Source organism: Anolis carolinensis, chromosome 4, assembly GCF_035594765.1.
Source record: "Anolis carolinensis isolate JA03-04 chromosome 4, rAnoCar3.1.pri, whole genome shotgun sequence".
Taxonomy (NCBI): domain Eukaryota; kingdom Metazoa; phylum Chordata; class Lepidosauria; order Squamata; family Dactyloidae; genus Anolis; species Anolis carolinensis.
In genome coordinates, this window is record NC_085844.1 from 212644398 (window position 1) to 212663989 (window position 19592).

The following is a 19592-nucleotide window of genomic DNA, read 5'->3' on the forward strand; positions in this document are numbered from 1 at the left end:
CCTTCGCCCCCGCTAACGACGCGAAAAGCGGCCGCGGCGCTTATCACGCCCTCCTTCCTCAGGCCCGCCACCGGAAGTGAGCCGTCTCGCGACTCCGCTTGGCCGGAAGGCCCCCTTCCCTCTGTATAGCAACCAGAAGGTAACCCGACGTCCGCATCATTATTCTTTGCCCCCCCCTCCCCGGAAGGCAAATGGGATCGCCCAGAGCTTCCGAACATTCTCCCCCCTCCCCTCTTCCGCGCAAAGGGAGAATGGGCCATTCCACGCCGCCTCGCTGTCCACTTCCTCAAAGGAGGCCATTTTCCGGCCCTTGATCCTGCGGCGTCGGTCGTTTTTGCTTTCGGGGAATGAGTCTCTCAATTCCTAACAACATCAGGCCCTTTCCTGGAAAGGGCCTGAGGCTGTTAAGAATGGTGGGAGTTGGAAGTCCAAAACACCTGTAGGGAAGGCCCAAGTTGGCCCAGGTCTGCTTTAGTCAGATCTTGGAAGCTAAGCAGGGTGAGCCCTGGTTAGTACTTGGATGGGAAACCGCACTAGGGATGCCACCCCCTACACTGGGGGATTAACGCAGTTTGACACCACTATACGATTACTCAATTCTCTGGAATCACGAGAGTTGTAGTTCTACAAGGTCTTTAACCTTTGCTGCCAAAGATTGCTGGTGCCTTATTGGGCTACAACTCCCAGGCTTCCATAGCATTGAGCCATGGCAGTTAAAGTGGTATAATTCTACAGTGTAGATGGGGCATATATAGGCCCAGTATCCTTTAACTCAAATGCTGGTGTTTTTAAAATGTTTTTTATCTTCGTTTGGCAAAATTATTTCGTGATTAGTGGTCTAACAAAGTCATGTTCTAGTAAACCTAAAAAGCATTAGTCTAGATTCTATATATAGTATATATAGTATATCTGCTCTGTAGAATTAATGCAGTTTGGCACCATAACCACGGTGGCTCAATGCTATAGGATCCTGGGAGTTGCAGATTTTAGCCTTCTCTGCCAAATAATGTTGGTACTTCACATCTGCATATCCTAGGATTCCATAGCACTTAGCAGTAGTTTCAGAATAGTGGCCTAATTTCCCCAAAAGCACCTTCTGATCTTGGAAGTTGAGCAGGCTCAGCATTGTTGAGTGATTGGATGGGAGACCACTAACAAGCACGATGTACTATAGCAGTGGTTCTCAACCTGTGGGTCCCCAGGTGTTTTGGCCTGCAACTCCCAGAAATCTCAGCCAGTTTGCCAGCTGTTAGAATTTCTGGGAGTTGAAGGCCAAAACATCTATTGACACATAGGTTGAGAACCACTGTACTAAAGACTATATTTCAGAAGAAGGAACTGGCAAAATTACCTCTGAGGATTCATTGCCAAAGAAAACCCTATGAAATTAATGGGATTACTGTAAGAGGACAGGCAACGCAAAGGCACACACACACATACACAAGGTAGCTGGGAACACCAAGACCAGAGAGTGATAAGGTTCAGACAGAATAAATGTTTCTCTGTCTTGCAGTAGAGCCTGTAATATATTTCTAAGTTAATACATGTGATATGTGTGTGTCGGTAAAATGCAGTCCAGGAGTTGCATGTGGCCCTCAAAGCTACTGTTGAAAGAATCATGTCAAAAACAAATCCAATTAAATTATTGTATTTCTGCAGATCTTCATGGGTTGAGAAAGGCAGGATAAAAAGAGCCATAAATAAATAAATGAGTTTGCATTGGAAAAACCCCCAAAGTCTTGAAATAACCCCCGAGCCCCAATAATCCCAACTAAAAATGAATATCTAGCCTGTTGCAGGTGTGAAAGATGCCAAATTTGAGGAAATACTGGGCTTAATGAAGTCTTAAGTGAGCCTCAGTGCATCAAGATAGTCCATTCAAAGTACAAAGATGTACACATTTTAAGTTAGATCTTTCTCTGATAGTCAGGGATCTAAATGAAAACCAATCCATGAAATCCAGCCCAATAAACAGGCTATAGCACTAATTGTGTCTGCTTTAATTTATGTAATTTATATGCTAGTTTTTTTATTATAAGAAACCACATGGTGGCTTGCAGTAGTTCTAAAATACACAATGGAAAAAATTTAAATGTATTAGGCTAAAAATCGTTTTTAGAATATTTTTTCGAATATTTTAAGAATATGTCACTTTTAGAATTACAGTCTGCCGCCCCCTGCCCCCCGGGAATTGGCACTCAGCATCGCTTACACTTTTAAAAAATCCAGCTTTCAAAGCAATACAGACTTTAGAAATGCAGTGCAAAGAGGACACAAAAATACATTCTGGAATCTGCATGGCAAGTACCTAGTCTCTATCTCTGGTATCTACTAACTTTAATTGTAGAATTTAGGAGAGGGCCTTATTCATTCAAGGATCTTTCCTGGTCAGACCTGCTTAATAAACATTTTGTACACTGAGCATTTCTCCATTTGTTAAGTTGTTAAGCTCTATTGTTAATACTGAAACTATAATATTTTAGTATTTGTGTCATAAAGTTGAATTTTATTTTCATAGTACACTTGTCGCAATGTAGTCATTGAGGCCTATATACTTGCAGTCATATTGAGGTTGGGCCGAAATACTGTTATGCAATGAATTTGGCAAACAAAATGTACCTACGGTATATTTAATATTTTATGTGACAGTAGAATTTCATCAGACAGATTCCATCTTTTGGGGAATTTTCTTTGAAAGCATCTAAGTCTCAAATTCCCTTTTCCTTTTTTCTTTTTGGACATTTTCAGTCCTCTTGGTTCACTCTAGGTGAAATTCTACTACATCTCTACACATCTTACTATCTGCTTCTTCTATACTCCATATCTCTCCAAGATTAACATGAAGTCAGCTGTGGCTGTAAGGTGAACCAAGATGATTATACTTTTCTGTTCAGTAGCAACCTGTTAATTTCATCCAAATTTTATCATTCTTTTAGACTTTCATAGAACTATCATCTTTTCAGTTTTCCATTTTCCTTCTCAAATTAATATATATGCAAATTGTCACTATTATTTTCTTCCAGGATTCAGATAAATATCCAACATGTCTCACAGAACTATTCATCTTTTCCGGAAGGGTCTCCGGCTACATGACAACCCCACTCTACTAGCTGCATTGAAGTCGTCTGAAATTGTATTTCCAGTTTACATATTAGACAGAAAATTTATGACATCTGCAATGCAACTGGGAACTATCCGTTGGCATTTCCTTTTGCAGTCTCTGGCAGATCTGCAGGCAAGCTTAAAGAAATTGAACTCTTGTTTATGGATTATACAAGGAGAGTATGAAGCCATATTGCGGGAGCATGTAAAAAAGTGGAATATTACGCAAGTGACATTTGATGATGAAATTGAACCATTTTACAAGGAGATGGAGAGGACTATTCAAAATATTGGGAAAGAAATGGGATTTGAAGTCTTTTCAATGGTGGGACACACATTGTACGATGTCAAACGGTATGGAACTGAAATATGGGAACAAAGGGTATCTCCTGTGAGCCTTATTGGTTTTATAAGAAATGTGTAATGTATCTTTCATGAGCCGTCCTGCAGATTAAGATCTTCGAGTGAAGCCCTTCTCTTGGTCCTGCCACTGTCACAGGTGCATTTGGCGGGGACGAGAAACAGGGCTTTTTCGGTGGTGGCTCCACGGCTGTGGAACTCCTTGCCAAGGGAGATTAGGGAAGCCCCCTCACTCATGTCTTTTAGGAAGCAGCTGAAGACCTGGATGTGGGCCCAAGCTTTTGGCCCATTCTAGGATACGAGTTGATATAAGATGATGTATTCATTGGATTAATGTGAAGTTGAATACAGACTGGCTCTGACTTTTGGCCCAATGCTACTGGCCCTGTTGTAACTGCCACACAGTGTTTTACTGTTTTAATTGGATATGATAATGGCTTTTAAGTGTGTTTTTACGATTGTTGGTTTTTACTGTATTTTGTATTATACTAGCTGTGCCCTGCCACGCGTTGCTGTGGCCAATTGGAATTGCAGTGAATAGCCTTGCTGCTTCAAAGCCTGGCTGTTTTCTACTAGGGATGTGTAGTTTGTTTATTTATTATATTTATATAATAAATAAACAATATATATGTATTATTATGTATTTATTTATATATTATATATATATATATATATATGTATATATATAATATTTATTTATATATTTATTATTATTTATTATATTTTATTATTTTCTTGTATTATTTTTAGTTATTTTCTGTTATAGTATTTTATTGTATTAATTTTTTTAGTGTTTTTTAGTGTTTTTATTATTTTTTATTGGGTTGCTAGGAGACCAAGTTGGGAGGAGCTTAGCCTTCTAACTGGCAGCAACTGGATAAAAGCAATTATTCCTCTCCCTCTAATTAGGACTTTGTTTTTCTTTTCTTTTTGTTGTATCAACCTAGAGGCATGGATGAGGGGTTGTGCTGTCAATTTTCGAGGTTGTGGGGTGTTTACTTTTGTTGTTTTGTCCGCTGCCGTGATGCCATCACTCTTTTATATATATAGATGTGGCACTAGCTGTGCCCGGCCACGCGTTGCTGTGGCGAAGTCTGGTGGTCTGGGAAATAAAGTATTGAGGAATTGGTGGTAGTTAAGGTAAAGGGTAAAGGTTTTCCCCTGACATTAAGTCCAGTCATGTCTGACTCTGGGGGTTGGTGCTCATCTCCATTTCTAAGCCGAAGAGCCGGCGTTGTCCGTAGACTCCTCCAAGGTCATGTGGGATGACTGCATGGAGCGGCGATACCTTCCCGCCGGAGCAGTACCAATTGATGCACTCACATTTGCATGTTTTTGAACTTCTGGGTTGGCAGAAGCTGGAGCTAACAGTGGGGGCTCTCTCCGCTCCCCCAATTCAAACCTGCGGCCTTTCAGTCCAGAAGTTCAGCAGCTCAGCGCTTTAACACGCTGCGCCATCAGGGGATATTATTTCCTAAAGGTTGTGAATATACAATATTTCTGATTGGTGTTTTTTGTTTGTTGGAGGCAAGTATGAATGCTGCAATTAGGAAAAATGATTAGGATGTAATGGCCTTGCAGTTTTAAAGCCTGGCTGTTTCCTCCCTGAGTGAATTTTTTGTTGGGAGGTGTTAGCTGGCCCTGATTGTTTCCTGTTTGGAATTCCCTTGTTTTCAGAGTGGTGTTGTTTGCGATATTTTATGTGCTTCTACTGTCTGTGGCCCTGAGAAAACAGAGGATTTGCCAGACTTTGATGATGGGAATACTTTGTTGGGAGGTGTTAGCTGGCCCCGATTGTTTCCTGTGTGGAATTCCCCTGTTTATTTACTGTCCTTGTTTTAGAGATTATATTGTTCTGCATTATTCTATCCCAGTAATTATTTCATATTAAAGAAGAATCTCACTTATCCAACATTCGCTTATACAACGCAGTCTGCCTTTTCATAATTCAATGTTTTTGTAGTCAGTGTTTTTAAATTCATTGTGATATTTTAGTGGTAAATTTGTAAATACAGTACAGTAGAGTCTCACTTATCAAACATAAACGGGCCGGCAGAATGTTGGATAAGCGAATATGTTGGATAATAAGGAGGGATTAAGGATAAGCCTATTAAACATCAAATTAAGTTATGATTTCACAAATTAAGGACCAAAACATCATGTTAGACAACAAATTTGGAAGAAAAAGTAGTTCAGTACACAGTAATTCTATGTAGAAATTACTGGATTTATGAATTTAGCACCAAAATATCACGATATATTGAAAGCATTGACTACAAAAATGCGTTGGATAATCCAGAACGTTGGATAAGGAGTGTTGGATAAGTGAGACTCTACTGTAAATACTACATAGCATTACTGCGCATGGAACTACTTTTTCTGTCAAATTTGTTGTATAATATGATGTTTTGGTGCTTAATTTGTATAACGATTACCTAATTTGATATTTAATTGGCTTTTCCTGAATCCCTTCTTATTATCCAACATATTCACTTATCCTGCCGGCCTGTTTATGTTGGATAAGTGAGACTCTACTCTATATTGATAATCTTATATTATCTGCTTAGAACTGGATGATATGAGGCCCCTTCTTCACAGCTGTATAAAATGCCCACTGAAGTGGATTATATGGCAGTGTGGAGTCAAGATAATCCAGTGCAAAGCAGATAATATAAGATTATAAATGGGTTATATAGCTGTGTGGAAGGGCCTTGAGTCTACACTGCCATATAATCCAGTACAAATTAGATAATCTGTGGAAGAAGTCTAAGTGAAGCCTAAGTCTGCCTGTCCCCTAACTGAACCCTGGCTGTCCCTTGGCTGGTTGCTAGGCAACCAAGTGGGCAGAGATTAGCCCTCTAAACTGGCAGCAATTGGATAAAAAAAATTATTGCTCTCCCTCTAATTAGGACTTTATTTTTCTTTTTGTTGTATCAACCTTGAGGCATGGATGATGGGTTGTGTTGTCAAATTTTGAGGTTGGGGGGCCTGTACTTTTGTTGTTTTGTGAATTGCCATGATGCCATCACTCTTTTATATATATAGATTAATCTTGCCATTATGTAAGACCGCTCTGGGTCCCCCTGGGGGAGAAAAGCGGTATATAAATTAATTAAATACATAAATAATAAATAAATAATAAATTTTGAAAGCATAGATACAATTGTAATTATGTCTATATCATTGAAGACATGAGACTTCACATTAGAGTAAGCATGTTTGAACTGTACTGTTAGAGTATCTTGATGAATACACGTGTACTACATTTTAGCTTCCTAAGCATTGTAGATATGCTTCAGGCATTCTGATATTCAAATATCAGAATGCCTGATATATTTGAAATCAATGGAAGACTAGTATTAAAGAATAAGATGGGGATAAATACGTTTTGCATGAATGACTAGATAGAGAATTACTGGCAGTAGAAATATCCTTTTTACAACCATGTTGGCACAGTTAGGGGGTCCAATATAGTAGAAATCAATTGATGTTCGCTTATATTAAACATTGGTATGGGATAAACCAATGCCATCACAGTTTTAGGTACTAAACAGAAATAACTTTTGGAGCTCAGTCTGTCTGCAGTACAGATCATGCTAAACTGCACTGATACACATCTGATGTATGGTAAGTAGAATGCAGGACCTGGTATCTTAATGCTTATTTAATGTAAAATCAACCCTTGAAATGACTATTGTTTTCTATTATAATTCATAGCAAAATCCTATAGAAATATGTATAGCTCTTACAAATGGAAATATCAACTTGCATTGAGGCAGGAGGTTCATGGTCATCCGCCCTATCCATAGATTCTGTGGACAGTAGTGTCTCACTTATCCAACATAAACGGGCCGGCAGAACGTTGGATAAGTGAAAATGTTGGATAATAAGAAGGGATTAAGGAAAAGCCTATTAAACATTAAATTACATTATGATTTTACAAATTAAGCACCAAAATATCATGTTTTACATCAAATTGACAGAAAAAGCAGTTCAATACATGGTAAGGTAATGTAATTATTGTATTTACAAATTAAGCACCAAAATATCGCAATGTATTGAAAACATTGACTACAAAAACATTGACTACTAAAAGGCCGACTCTTTTGGATAATACAGAATGTTGGATAAGTGGAGGTTGGATAAGCGAGACTACTGTATTTATAATTAGCTGCATGCTGTTCAGACACTGTGTCTTATATACATCCAATAATGCACACCTCCTAATGTCTCGAAAGAAATTCTGTGTACAGTGGGCCCTTGGTATCAGCTGGATATTGGTTCTAGAACTTCCTATAGATATCACTATCTGTGAATGCCCATTATATACAGTGTCCATTATTTAAAGTGGCAAAGTTAAGATTTGTTTTTTGGACATTTAAAATATTTGAAATCATGGATAATGGAATCCATGGATGCACAATCCATAGATAGATATGGTGAACTAACTGTGTGTACAAGTGTAGAAGAGCTAGGGTTGTGCAGTCTTGGGCATTTTCAGTAGTAAATATTGTTACTGCTTAAATTGCTAAATGATTGGATAGTTCTTATTTTCTAAACTTCCAGCAAGTAGAAAAAATGTATAAAATACACTGGAAAAGATTGAACCTGTCAAAATTTCAGAGCTCTTTATGTATGGCTCTTTATAAACATATGAGTGTTGACAAATTACTTATAGGTCATACAGTTTAATATACTACTTGTATAACCAAGATTGTTTTGATGATAATTTATTCTCCTGCTATGGGCAAGGTCTACTCATAGTAAAATTGTCTTTTTGAAATGCAGGATTGTGGAACTAAATAGAGGAACACCTCCACTGACATACAAGAGGTTTCTCCAGATACTGACTACACTTGGAGATCCTGAGATGCCTGTAGAGGACCTTACAGCTGAAAATTCACAGTAAGGCATGACTGCATTGCTATAACATGAAATGCATTCTACTAATTTAAAATGCAATTCCAAGCATGTTTACTATGGTTGTGTGCTTTCAAGACGGTTCCAGCTTATGGTGACCCTATTGTGAAACTATCACAGGGTTTTCTTTGGCAAGATTTGGGTTAGGGTTAGGGTGAATGTTAACCCTTGTTTCTAGATTTTTAGTCCAAGAATGAAATCATTTCACCACATTGGCTCTCAAATAAATGTCATTCAGTGGAGCTTCCTTTCGAAGAACTGTCACCTTTTATTGTTAATGATTGTCTTCAGTTCTAAGACACACTTTCCCCCCTATACAAACAACTTTAAAAATGGGGTGCATCTTAGAATTGCAGGTATATTTTGGTGGTGGTGATGGTGGTGAAATTAGGGTGTGTCTTACAATCAATGATGTCTTACAATTGAAATATGATAGTTAGGTTATGTTTTTAGGTCTTGTTTTCATTTTATATTTGAATTTCATTTTTATTGTTTATTTGAATTTGTTATATCAACCCAGTCTAGCCATAGTTAAATACTTTTAACTGTCACTGATTTCAGTAGAATTGCAGTAAAATTAAGCTGACTATCCTTGAGATTTAAAACTGCTTAGACCTGATTAGATGGTGCTCTATAATAGGTATTCTTAAACTTTTCCACTCAAGACCCTTTTTGACCTAAGAAATTCTTACATAACTCTGAGTATATAGATATATAAAATAGGTATAAAATCAAACATTTACTGATAACAAATTAGCATTTGCGAGGCTTACTAAACAGGCTGATTTTCCTTTTTATGAAGTATAACTGGAGGATCTTCTGCAGAATCCGTTGTAAACCCTTCACAACATATTTGTGTAAATGTCTAAAACAGCCACTAGGTGATATTCAGAAATCATTTCCATTTGCCAAACATCAAATTTATTAAAGGGACCCACATTTTAAGAAGCAGTGCTGTATAATCATGGATACATATTTTTTACTTGTACACCCATTAGCCCCTGGCAAAACTATATTGCATAACATTCTGCCAATTCTATCATTGAAGTTTATAATGTAGACATGTTTTATGTGTGATTGGGTTGAAGCTATTTTAAGGAATAAAGCATTATATAAGAGCCAGAACAATAGCAATAGGAACTCAGCTCATATCCATTATGATAGCAGTTTAAATATCCTATCTTGTACATCTAATTCTTGATTAGCAAATATCATTTTATTGTAGCTTATCTGAGGACTCTTTAATTTGCAGTGACTTCTGGTGATCCCTGCTTATGTTATGTTTAGCATAAGAAAATTCAAAAACAGGCTATCAGATTTTCCCGTTTTTATTAGCTAGAGGACATGGGTTTCCGCCAGTGCTGCTTTCTAGTGGATCTTAATGGTCTGTGATGAGTGTCTTGATCTCATTTAGCATGCTGAATGGGACAGGCTTTTCGGCTCCCTATGGCAACTTTGTGATAAGTTATTTCTTTTTACCTCCTTAGAAAACTCTGCCCTCTCCCCGAGGAGGACCTGGATGAATGTTACAGAGTGCCTCTCCCTGAGGATTTAGGAATTTCCAAAGAGCACCTGTCACCTTGGAGAGGTGGGGAAACTACTGGGCTACAGCGACTCGAAGAGCACATGAAAAATCAGGTCAGTCTTCTTCCTGAGATGTGTTTCTTACTCCTGGCATTTGCAAGCAGAAAAACAGTCTCCAATCTTCCTAATAGCCATTGTCTGAGAAATATAAATGCTTTTCCTATCATAAATGATCTAGAAGATGTGCCATATGTTTTTGTTTAATTTTTGCAAATCATCTTCAAAGTTTAGCTTTAACTACAGTGATTTTTTTCATTTGCAGTTGGGCATATTTCTTATGAGTGTACTCATCATACAAGGGCGGAGAATTGGTCACAAGGTAGAACCAGTAGCACTGGTCCAATCATCTTTTGTGAACCAAAAATACCATCACTGAAAATGGACAGTTAATGGAGATGGGCAAAAACTTGCCTGACCTCTTAAAATGTGCACCTAGTATTCCATTAGCCGGCCATAGTTTCCTTGTGTATGCCTTCCCTAGCACTTTAATGGGACAATAGTTCTGGTATCTACCTTTCCCCCATCGTATCTGACATTACCCTGTTTCCCTGAAAATAAGACATCCCCAAAAAATAAGACCTAGTAGAGGGTTTGTTGAATTGCTAAATATAAGGCCTCCCCTGAAAGTAAGACCTAGCAAAGTTTTTGTTTGGAAGCATGCCCGGCACCTGCCAAACAAACACCAGAGCATGCAGGATTGGTAAATGTACATACCAGTTGTACATGAAAATAATGGTAGTAACAAGAAATGCTTGACAGGAGTCACAGTTTGTTTGGTTTGGTTATGTTGGTTTGTGATAACAACTACTGTACAGTATATAAAAAATGTTCATTTTTTTGTTCATAAATGTGAATTCTACTTCATGGAAAAATAAGACATCCCCTGAAAATAAGACCTAGCACATCTTTGGGATCAAAAAATAATATAAGACACTGTCTTATTTTCGGGGAAACACGGTACTTGCACTTTATTTGGCCCAGTTCTTTTTAGGAGCCAACCCAGGATTTTATCAAGGTATGTTCATTATATGTGACTTCATTTGTTTTATGACTTGTTTTTATTGTTGATTGACTTGTTTTATTGTTGAGTTTTTTTACATTGTCTGTTTTGCCTAGGCTTGGCCCCATGTAAGCCGCCCCGAGTCCCTTCGGGGAGATGGGGCAGGGTATAAATTATTATTATTATTATTATTATTATTATTATTATTATTATTATTATTATTATTATTATTATTATTATCTCACTGCCCCATCCCCCAATTGGGACTCATGGCAGATATACCATGGATGTTCTACCGTTTCCTTTTAACCCATAAGCATGGCATATAATTGTGAGTGTGTTCATGTGCCTTCAAGTTGCCTGCTGGCCCCATGAATTCCATAGGGTTTTTTAAGGCAAGGAATACTCAGAAGAGATTTTGGGAGTTACTTCCTCTAAAATATAGCTTACACCACCTGGTATTCATTTGTAGTTTGCCATCCAGGCTACCCTGCTTAGCCTCCAAGATCAGATAGGACCTGAGGCCTTTTTGATACCTTGACCAGTTATGAAAGGTTATGTAACCAATATTTGTTTCAAATGATATTCAGAGTAGCTTCCATAGAACATTAAAAATGAGTACAAATATGAAATATTGACATGAGATCTAAGATCTAATAAGAATGATCAACTAAGACATGCAAACTGACCATAGTAACAATCGTATTTATACACTGTTTTTTTATGTTTCTCTATTTTTCTTTTAAGGGGTGGATAGCAAAGTTTACTAAGCCAAGAACTATTCCAAATTCTCTGCTTCCGAGTACTACAGGCTTGAGTCCCTATTTCAGCTTGGGTTGTTTATCAGTTCGGATGTTTTTTTATCGGCTGTCCAAAATTTATGCTCAGGTAAAAGTGCAGGTTTTTTAAAAATTACTTATTTGAGATGTTTTCAACTTTACAGTTTGGCTAAAATAAACTCCAAAAGTGTCTTGCAAAAAGTAGAGATCAGATAGTGCCAGAACTTAAATTTACAATGTAGAAATCACAACACAAAAGGGAACGAGAGAGGGAAGTACAAAGAAGAAAGAGAAATCAAACATACACAATAGTTATTAATTGCAACTTGTTCTTATAATGACCAACTAGGATGGAAAAAGTTCAGAGAGAGGAACCAAACAGTAGTGGTCTCTAAGCAGAATAAGTTGAGTGACCCTGCCCTCCTGTGAGGCTCTGAATAGGTTTCTGAAACCAGTTTTAGAGCCAGGTTGAGCTCATGTGGTCGCAAACATTTCAAGACCTTTCTTAACATTAACACTTGAAACTGAGTCCAGAAACAGATGGATAATGGTGCCAAATGAAGTTTGCAGGCTGCCTTTGAAAATGGCTCTAGACCAGGGTAGGCAAAGTATGAGCTGTATATGTCCCCTAGGCCTGTTTTATGGATCCATGGGGCCTTTTGGGGTAAAATAAATCCTCCTTCCAAAGGGCATGTAGGATTTTTTCATTGTGTTTCCCACTGTAGGCCAATTTAGACTCAGAAAAAGCCTTTCTTTCAACAAGGACTGACTTCCACTCACTTCTTATTGTTTGAAAAAAAAGACCTCTCTGGGGTCTAAAATGGTTCAGGAAGGTCAAAAAACATGGTCAAATGCCCCCTTCCTCAGTCTCTAGAAGTCATTTCAGGAGGGGGGGGGGGACACAATAATTTCATATTTATGTGTGTACAAGTGCAGTGGGGGCACATTTGCCCACAATTGCTCTAGACTGAGAATATAGCGATAGCTTAGTGGTAATGTAGCTGAGCCTACTTTCTCCTGGTAGCACAACTAAGCAAGCACTTCAAGCCAATGTGGCCAGTCCAGCTCCCATAATGCTGATCCTAGAGCACAGCCAAAGATTTACCTGATTTGGCAAGAGACATGTAACACCATGCAAAATTGATTACAGACCTCCATTAAGAGCAACCGTCTTCCCAAAATATTTTGCTATGTTTGTTTGAATATATCTGCATATCTCAGTCAAAAGGGTTTTGCTTATTTATTTCTCTGGTCTTGTGTATGTTTTCACGGGCCTTTATGTCTGTGTTACAGTCAAAGAACCATTCCTTGCCACCAGTATCTCTTCAAGGACAACTGCTTTGGAGAGAATTCTTTTATACAGTAGCATCCGCAACGCCCAACTTTACAAAAATGGTTGGGAATCCCATCTGCCTTCAGATAGAATGGTACGAAGATGCAGAGAAACTCCACAAATGGAAAACGGTAAGACTACAGTACAGTCTCACTTATCCAGCCTTCACTTATCCTATGTTCTGTATTATCCAACGCAGTCTGCCTTTTAGTAGTCAGTGTTTTTGTAGTCAATGATTTCAATAAATTGCGATATTTTAGTGCTAAATTCATAAATACAGTAATTACTACGCAATGTTACTGTGTATTGAACTGCTTTTTCTGTCAATTTGTTGTAAAACATGGATGAGCAATGTTTATAGTGTAATATGAACTTAATGTTGGGATGGGGTGGACAGAACATCCTTAAAGTATATAGATTAGATGTTGATCAATCTTTTTTTACAGTGCAGGGATCATTTCCAAAAAAATTCTTTTTGTTAGATTCTCTTTTTACCCCCTGAAAAAATTAAGAAACAGCTTTTTAAAACCCTTATATTTTAAAACAATGGAGAAGAAAGCAAATCTCAACATGATGCTAGACATCATTAGCAAAAACTTCAAACATGAAATGTACACTGTGGGGAGGAGGGATTTACATCATCAGTGGGAGTTTTATTTCCAGAGTTAATAACCCTTTCCCCAGCTCCAGTTTATCAGGATTGTGACAAGGAAGAAAAAGGCTTGGTATCCATTTTCAGTGAAAAGTATGGTCTTCCATCTTGTTAGTCTCTTTCAGAAACACATATAGTTGCTAATGATGATTTTAGTCCTGATATTTAGTATAGCACTGTATTCTTTTGATAAATAGGAAATTGTAATTTTTCTTTCAATAAAAAGGCAATAGTGAAGGAAAGAGACAAACACACTTGAGCTAGGTTTTAAGAAATTGAGACCATTTGTTTTGTTGTTGTTGTTGTTGTTGTTGTTGTTGTTGTTTTTAGGCACAGACAGGCTTCCCATGGATTGATGCCATTATGACCCAACTCCGTCAGGAAGGCTGGATACACCATCTTGCTCGCCATGCTGTGGCGTGCTTCCTGACACGGGGGGATCTCTGGATCAGTTGGGAGGAAGGGATGAAGGTTTGCAATTATTCTTTTATCTGGAATCATATTTGATAATACTGTAAAAAGAAAACTGCCTTGGTATGAAAGTAATCTCAGTTCTTTTGTATTAGTTCCTTGAGATGAAAGGTTTGAGAAAGTTCAGTTCTGCTCTTCTTTAAATTTTTGTTTCACTATTTTTAATATACAAAAAAGCATTTAAATTCATCCGGGTTTCATTTTATTACTCTTGTTAATTCAAGGTGTTTGAAGAGCTGCTTCTGGATTCAGATTATAGCATTAATGCGGGGAACTGGATGTGGCTGTCAGCGAGTGCTTTCTTCCACCAGTACTCACGCATTTTCTGCCCTGTTCGTTTTGGCAAGCGTACAGATCCAGAAGGGCATTATATTCGGTAAGTTCCCATGGTTGAATGTTTCCATTAACTCAGTGCCTGTCATCCTAAGGACGTAGAATATCATGCCATCCAGTTCTTATAATGGTGAACACAGTGTATACCAGCAAATGCATCAGGACAATGTAATGACAATAGTGGTCTATAATTATTACCTTTCATCAGATGGTATTCAGTAGCAGGTGGCTTCTATTTAGCCATTTGCATGCAGTAGTACTTGATAGACTGAACTGTTCCCCATGAATTAACCTAATCCTCTCCACTAACATATAATACCTATCATTACTTCTAAAATGAGCTCAAAATATAAAGTGACATGAAATCATTTCTAATTGCATCCAGTGCATTGGAGTAGCATTTGTAGCGGAAAATAAGCCTTGCCTCCTTTGCAGTTGCCCTAGTCCCCCAGATTAGAATGGAGATAAATCAAGTCAAAATGTGCACTTGTATTTGAATAGATCATCAGTTAGTTTAATTTGATTTCTTTATGTCGTGTCTGCATTTGACTTCAGGGTGTACAATCTACTATGCATAACGACGACCTCCATAGATTGTGTCTCATTTGTCCTGCATTTATCTATAGAATGTATACTAATTACATTTTCCAGAAAATACCTCCCAGTCCTGAAGAATTTTCCCTCGAAATATATTTATGAACCTTGGACAGCACCAGCAGAAGCACAGAGAGAAGCAGGCTGTATTATAGGTAATATTCAATACTTATCTGTAGATTATATTCATATGGTCTATGGATCTAGCATATTTATATGGTATATGGATGTTTTTATTTGAATGCTTTCTGGACCTTGAGCTAGCATAGTAATGTGCCCCCTTTCCTCATTAATCTTTAGTCATAAAATCACAAAGTTTCTACCAACTGAATTTCTGTAAAAATTGATCTGAGATTATTTTCAAAATAATTATTTTTGTATCCTTTTTATCTTGCATTAGGTAAAGAATATCCCTTTCCTATGGTAAACCACAAAGAAGTCAGTGATAATAATCTGCAGCTGATGAAACAAGTCAGAGAAGAACAGTATAAAACAGCTCAGCTCACAAGAGGTGTGTCCACCAACAACAAACATTGGATCATCTTAGTATAATGGAAATTGTGGGTTTCTCATAAAATCTTGATAATACAGTAGTTTCTATCAAGTAGCAAAATAGTCATCCACTCTTTTCAGCCTTTTAACCCAGAACTTCATATATTTTTATGTTACCACAAAATTCAAATCCACCACAAAATAATCCAAATGTAATATCAAGAGATGAGAAATTATGCATGTAGGTACATATACATATTTTAATGATTCTGCTGCTGTCTGTGGAAAAGGGAGATCTGAAGGACATTGTCCTTTTTGAAAATCCTCAAAGGTCAGTCACCTTCTTCGAATACCCAACCTGCTCAGCCCTAACTTTGGTTTCTGAGATTCTACCATGATTTTAGAAGCCAGGAAGTGTACAACAGTGTGCATGCCTTGTAGGTATCTAGTCTTCTTTGAATTCCATAACTGATACCCTATTTATTTATAATCTGTATTATGAGGCTTTAGATCATGATATTTTGGTTGGCATGATTTTTAACTGTTGTAATGTTTACATTTTTATGTCTACATTTTTAAATATTTAATATTTTAAGCTTTGATTTTGTATGTGTTTTGAGGTATCGAATTGTGCCATGTGTAAGCCTCCTTGAGTCCCCTTCGGGATGAGAAAGGCGGGGTATAAATGGGACAAATAAATAATATATGGCCACTGAGTTCAAAGAAAATTCGCAGTATATGTTAAAATTAGAATGTGCTTGTTATTCTTTTAAGTTTTGCTTTTGAAGATGGAAAGTGCTTAGAAAACTAGAGAATATGTAGAATTCCCTAGAAACTATTATTACTATTGGTTATGTTTCTATGGTTAAGGGCAGGATCCCACAACTAATTCTCCCAGCCCAGTACAACTTGAGGCTTTTATTTTTCAAAAGAACCTTCTTTCTCGTGAAATATTATAAACAACCTCTAAACAGTTTTTAAACCTAGTTTATGATATGAAGTTAAAATTGGGTAAAAGTGCAGTTCAAAGTGGGAAGGGTTATGATAATTTATTAGGTATACCCAAGCTCATGGCTGTGCTTAAAGTTATGTTGGATTGCTGTCAAAGTATTTTATTTGCATTTCTAACAGTTGCTGAATTACATGGGCACTGTTTCATTTGAATAAGATTTCTAACCATTGTATCTGACCAGTCAAGTGACAATACTGAATTACCTTCCAACTCTTAAGATTTTGTGATGATACTATGATATTCTCCTCCTTTCTAGATGATGTTGATGATCCAATGGAAATGGGGCTAAAACATCGACATTCAGAAGAGGTCACTCCAAAAGGAAAACATGCCAGAAAAGCTGAAGAATTATAAAAAAAAAACCCTAACCTTCATGTTTACTTTGTAGTAAGTCTCACTTTATTCAGTGGGACATATTTCCGAATATGTATTTTGAGAATCACAACCTGTTGCATCAAAAGACGTTTTTTTTTAAATTATGCAGACAATAGACACTTTTATCAGAATGGAAAGTGGCACTGAGCTGCAGGTAGCAATTGTTGCTCACATAGAATAGAATCATAGAGTTGAAAGAGACCACAAGGACTATCCTGTCCAACTCCCTCCCCCAATGCAGGAAAAGCACAATCAAAGCTCCCCTGACAAATGGCCATCTAGCCTGTGCTTAACAGCCTCCAAAGAAGGAGCTTCAGCCTTCTACCACACTCTGAGGCAGAGAGTTCCACTGCTGAACAGCTCTTACAGTCAGGAAATTCTTCCTAATATTCAGGTGGAATCTCATTTCCTGTGATTTGAACCCTTTGTTTCAAGTCCTAGTCTCCAAGGCAGTAGAAAACAAGCCTGCCAAATATTTAAACATGGCTATCACGTCTCCTCTCAACCTGATTTTGTACTCTGCAATCAATATGTTTTTCTTAAAACATCTACATTTGAAATCACTCATGGAGCAACCAAATGTAGATTAATCATGCAGTTTCTAGCCTTCTCTGCTCTGGCATTCTAGTTGCAGAGTTTCATGCCATTGCAGGCATGTTTGGCATGAAAACTGGCTTTATTCTGTCACCAAGTTAAAGCATAACCTTTTATCATAGGCTTCGAAGACTAAATATCTTGCCAGAATATGTATCGGTATATGATTTTAAACTGATTTAAATTATTGTTCAGTTGTTTTAAGTTATTTTATGTGGCTTTTGGCTGTTTAAATTGTTAAATTACTTCTTACTGTTTTAAATTGATGTATTTGTACACTGCCCCAAGACAGAGTAAGCTATAAATATTTTAATAAATAAATTTTATAGTGAGTATTATATATTTATGTTCTGGCTGTTTGGCATGGACTCGCTGTTTTACATCATTTTACTCTGATTTTTGTTAAGTCAAAAGTGACAATCCTTTTATTATGAAATTTTGTTTCAAGAAGAAATACAAGCTGTTTTTAATCATCCTGCTTTGTTCAATAACCAAAGAGAAATGTGAGTCAAGGACATTTATATGCCTGTTATGAAACCCATAGTCATTATCTAGAGAGTTTACAGTTCAAACAACATGTGATACAACTGTACAAAGGGCGGGGGGAGGGATCCTAAAACCCATAGACAATACCACTTCATGTTGTTTCCCAGACAATTTATATTAAGGAAATATTTGAACATGAAATATTGTAAGAGATGATTGTTTTAAGTGTGGTGTGCAGCTTAAGAAACTTAAGGTATGAAGATAGGAAAAAGTGAGAAAACAAGCTTCTTAAAAAACATTCCAATTGATTTTATTTGGAGAGAACAAGAGAACTGTCAAGAATGGAAATGAAGGAAATGTGGCCAACAGAAGCTCAGCGCAGAGCTTTAAAACAATAATTGCATAAAACAGATAAAGAAACCAGTGTACAGGTTTTATGTGTTGATGTGAGCAATGTGAAGTTTTCACCTCCAACGAAGGTAAAATAATGTGAAATAGGCTATCATTGGCCTGTTTTTACCTTTTATAACAGCTATATTTATCTGGAGGTGTTTCAGTACGGAAGCTTTCCAAGATTCTCTCTGTATTATGTCTGAAAAGGAACTTCATATCTTGCAAAGTATGGCGGCATTATACATTTGAGACATCCATTCTTGCACTGCAGAGTTATCCAAAAGCTTGATCCCAGAGCCAGGTCTTCACTTTCCTTCTGAAGGCCAAAAGGGAGGGGGCTGACCTTACATCGCTGGGGAGGGAGTTCCACAGTTGAGGGGCCACCACCAAGAAGGCCCCGTCTCTCGTCCCCGCCAGCCGTGCCTGCGAACCAGGCGGGACCGAAAGCAGGATTCTTGAATTATTCTGGAATACATAAGGGATTAATGTAGATAAAATCAGCCAGGCCATCAATCTAAACTTCCGTAACATGAAAGAGATGACTTTTGCAATATTGTGCACAGGGAAATATGACAGGACATATTAACTTTCTGAAAATGTGTGTGTATATAGCATATTGTTCAATTTTGCCTGATTTTGGAGGAGAAAGAGGATCAGACCATATTAATGTTTGGATGGAAGGCCATCAGAGGAAAGCAGAAATCTTTCACTAGGGTAGGAAAGAATCCTGTCTGAAAGAATATAGAGTAGATGTCAGCCAGAAACGAGAATATTTAGCTAGATGGTTAGTACTCTAAATAGGTATGTGGGATGCCTTGCATAACAGTTCACGTGTACACACACACCTGTGACTGTTCTATTTTTCGTTCTACACCCTGGAATTGAGATGGATTTAACTGGCATTTTTACCAATGTATATACACAAGACACTTAACACTATGAAGGCACAAAATATGATTGTAGCACAAAAATGAAGTAAACAAAACTAAAGTGCCGCTTCCTGATCAAGTATTCTCTTTACTATTTATTTATTTATTTATTTATTTGCCCCATTTATACCCCGCCTTTCTCACCCCGAAGGGGACTCAAGACGGCTTACACATGGCACAATT

General features: G+C 37.4%; 1 protein-coding gene across 2 annotated transcripts; it reads left to right on the forward strand.

Moving 5' to 3' along the window:
- Nucleotide 1: 1 nt before the first annotated feature.
- LOC100555537 (cryptochrome-1) lies at nucleotides 2-17941 on the forward strand. Of its 2 annotated transcripts, none has more exons than XM_062978726.1 (11): nucleotides 2-139; nucleotides 3024-3456; nucleotides 8251-8367; nucleotides 9870-10020; nucleotides 11714-11854; nucleotides 13039-13209; nucleotides 14061-14201; nucleotides 14426-14577; nucleotides 15186-15283; nucleotides 15529-15639; nucleotides 16889-17941. In XM_062978726.1, exons 2-11 carry the CDS (start codon nucleotides 3044-3046, stop codon nucleotides 16984-16986), a joined length of 1593 nt encoding a protein of 530 aa, XP_062834796.1. In that variant the 5' UTR covers nucleotides 2-139; nucleotides 3024-3043; the 3' UTR covers nucleotides 16987-17941. The 2 variants fall into 2 exon arrangements, with proteins under 2 accessions (XP_062834796.1, XP_062834797.1); XM_062978727.1 differs by lacking the exon at nucleotides 2-139 and adding an exon at nucleotides 304-498.
- The last annotated feature ends 1651 nt before the right edge of the window (nucleotides 17942-19592 follow it).

What these genes read in the sequence shown, in the direction of transcription:
- LOC100555537 (XM_062978726.1), top strand. Translation starts at nt 3,044, where the DNA reads ATGTCTCACAGAACTATTCATCTTTTCCGGAAGGGTCTCCGGCTACAT. An exon ending in AAGAGCACATGAAAAATCAG is followed by an intron (nt 10,021 to 11,713) that starts GTCAGTCTTCTT and finishes TTTTCTTTTAAG; the next exon opens with GGGTGGATAGCAAAGTTTAC. An exon ending in AACAGCTCAGCTCACAAGAG is followed by an intron (nt 15,640 to 16,888) that starts GTGTGTCCACCA and finishes CCTCCTTTCTAG; the next exon opens with ATGATGTTGATGATCCAATG.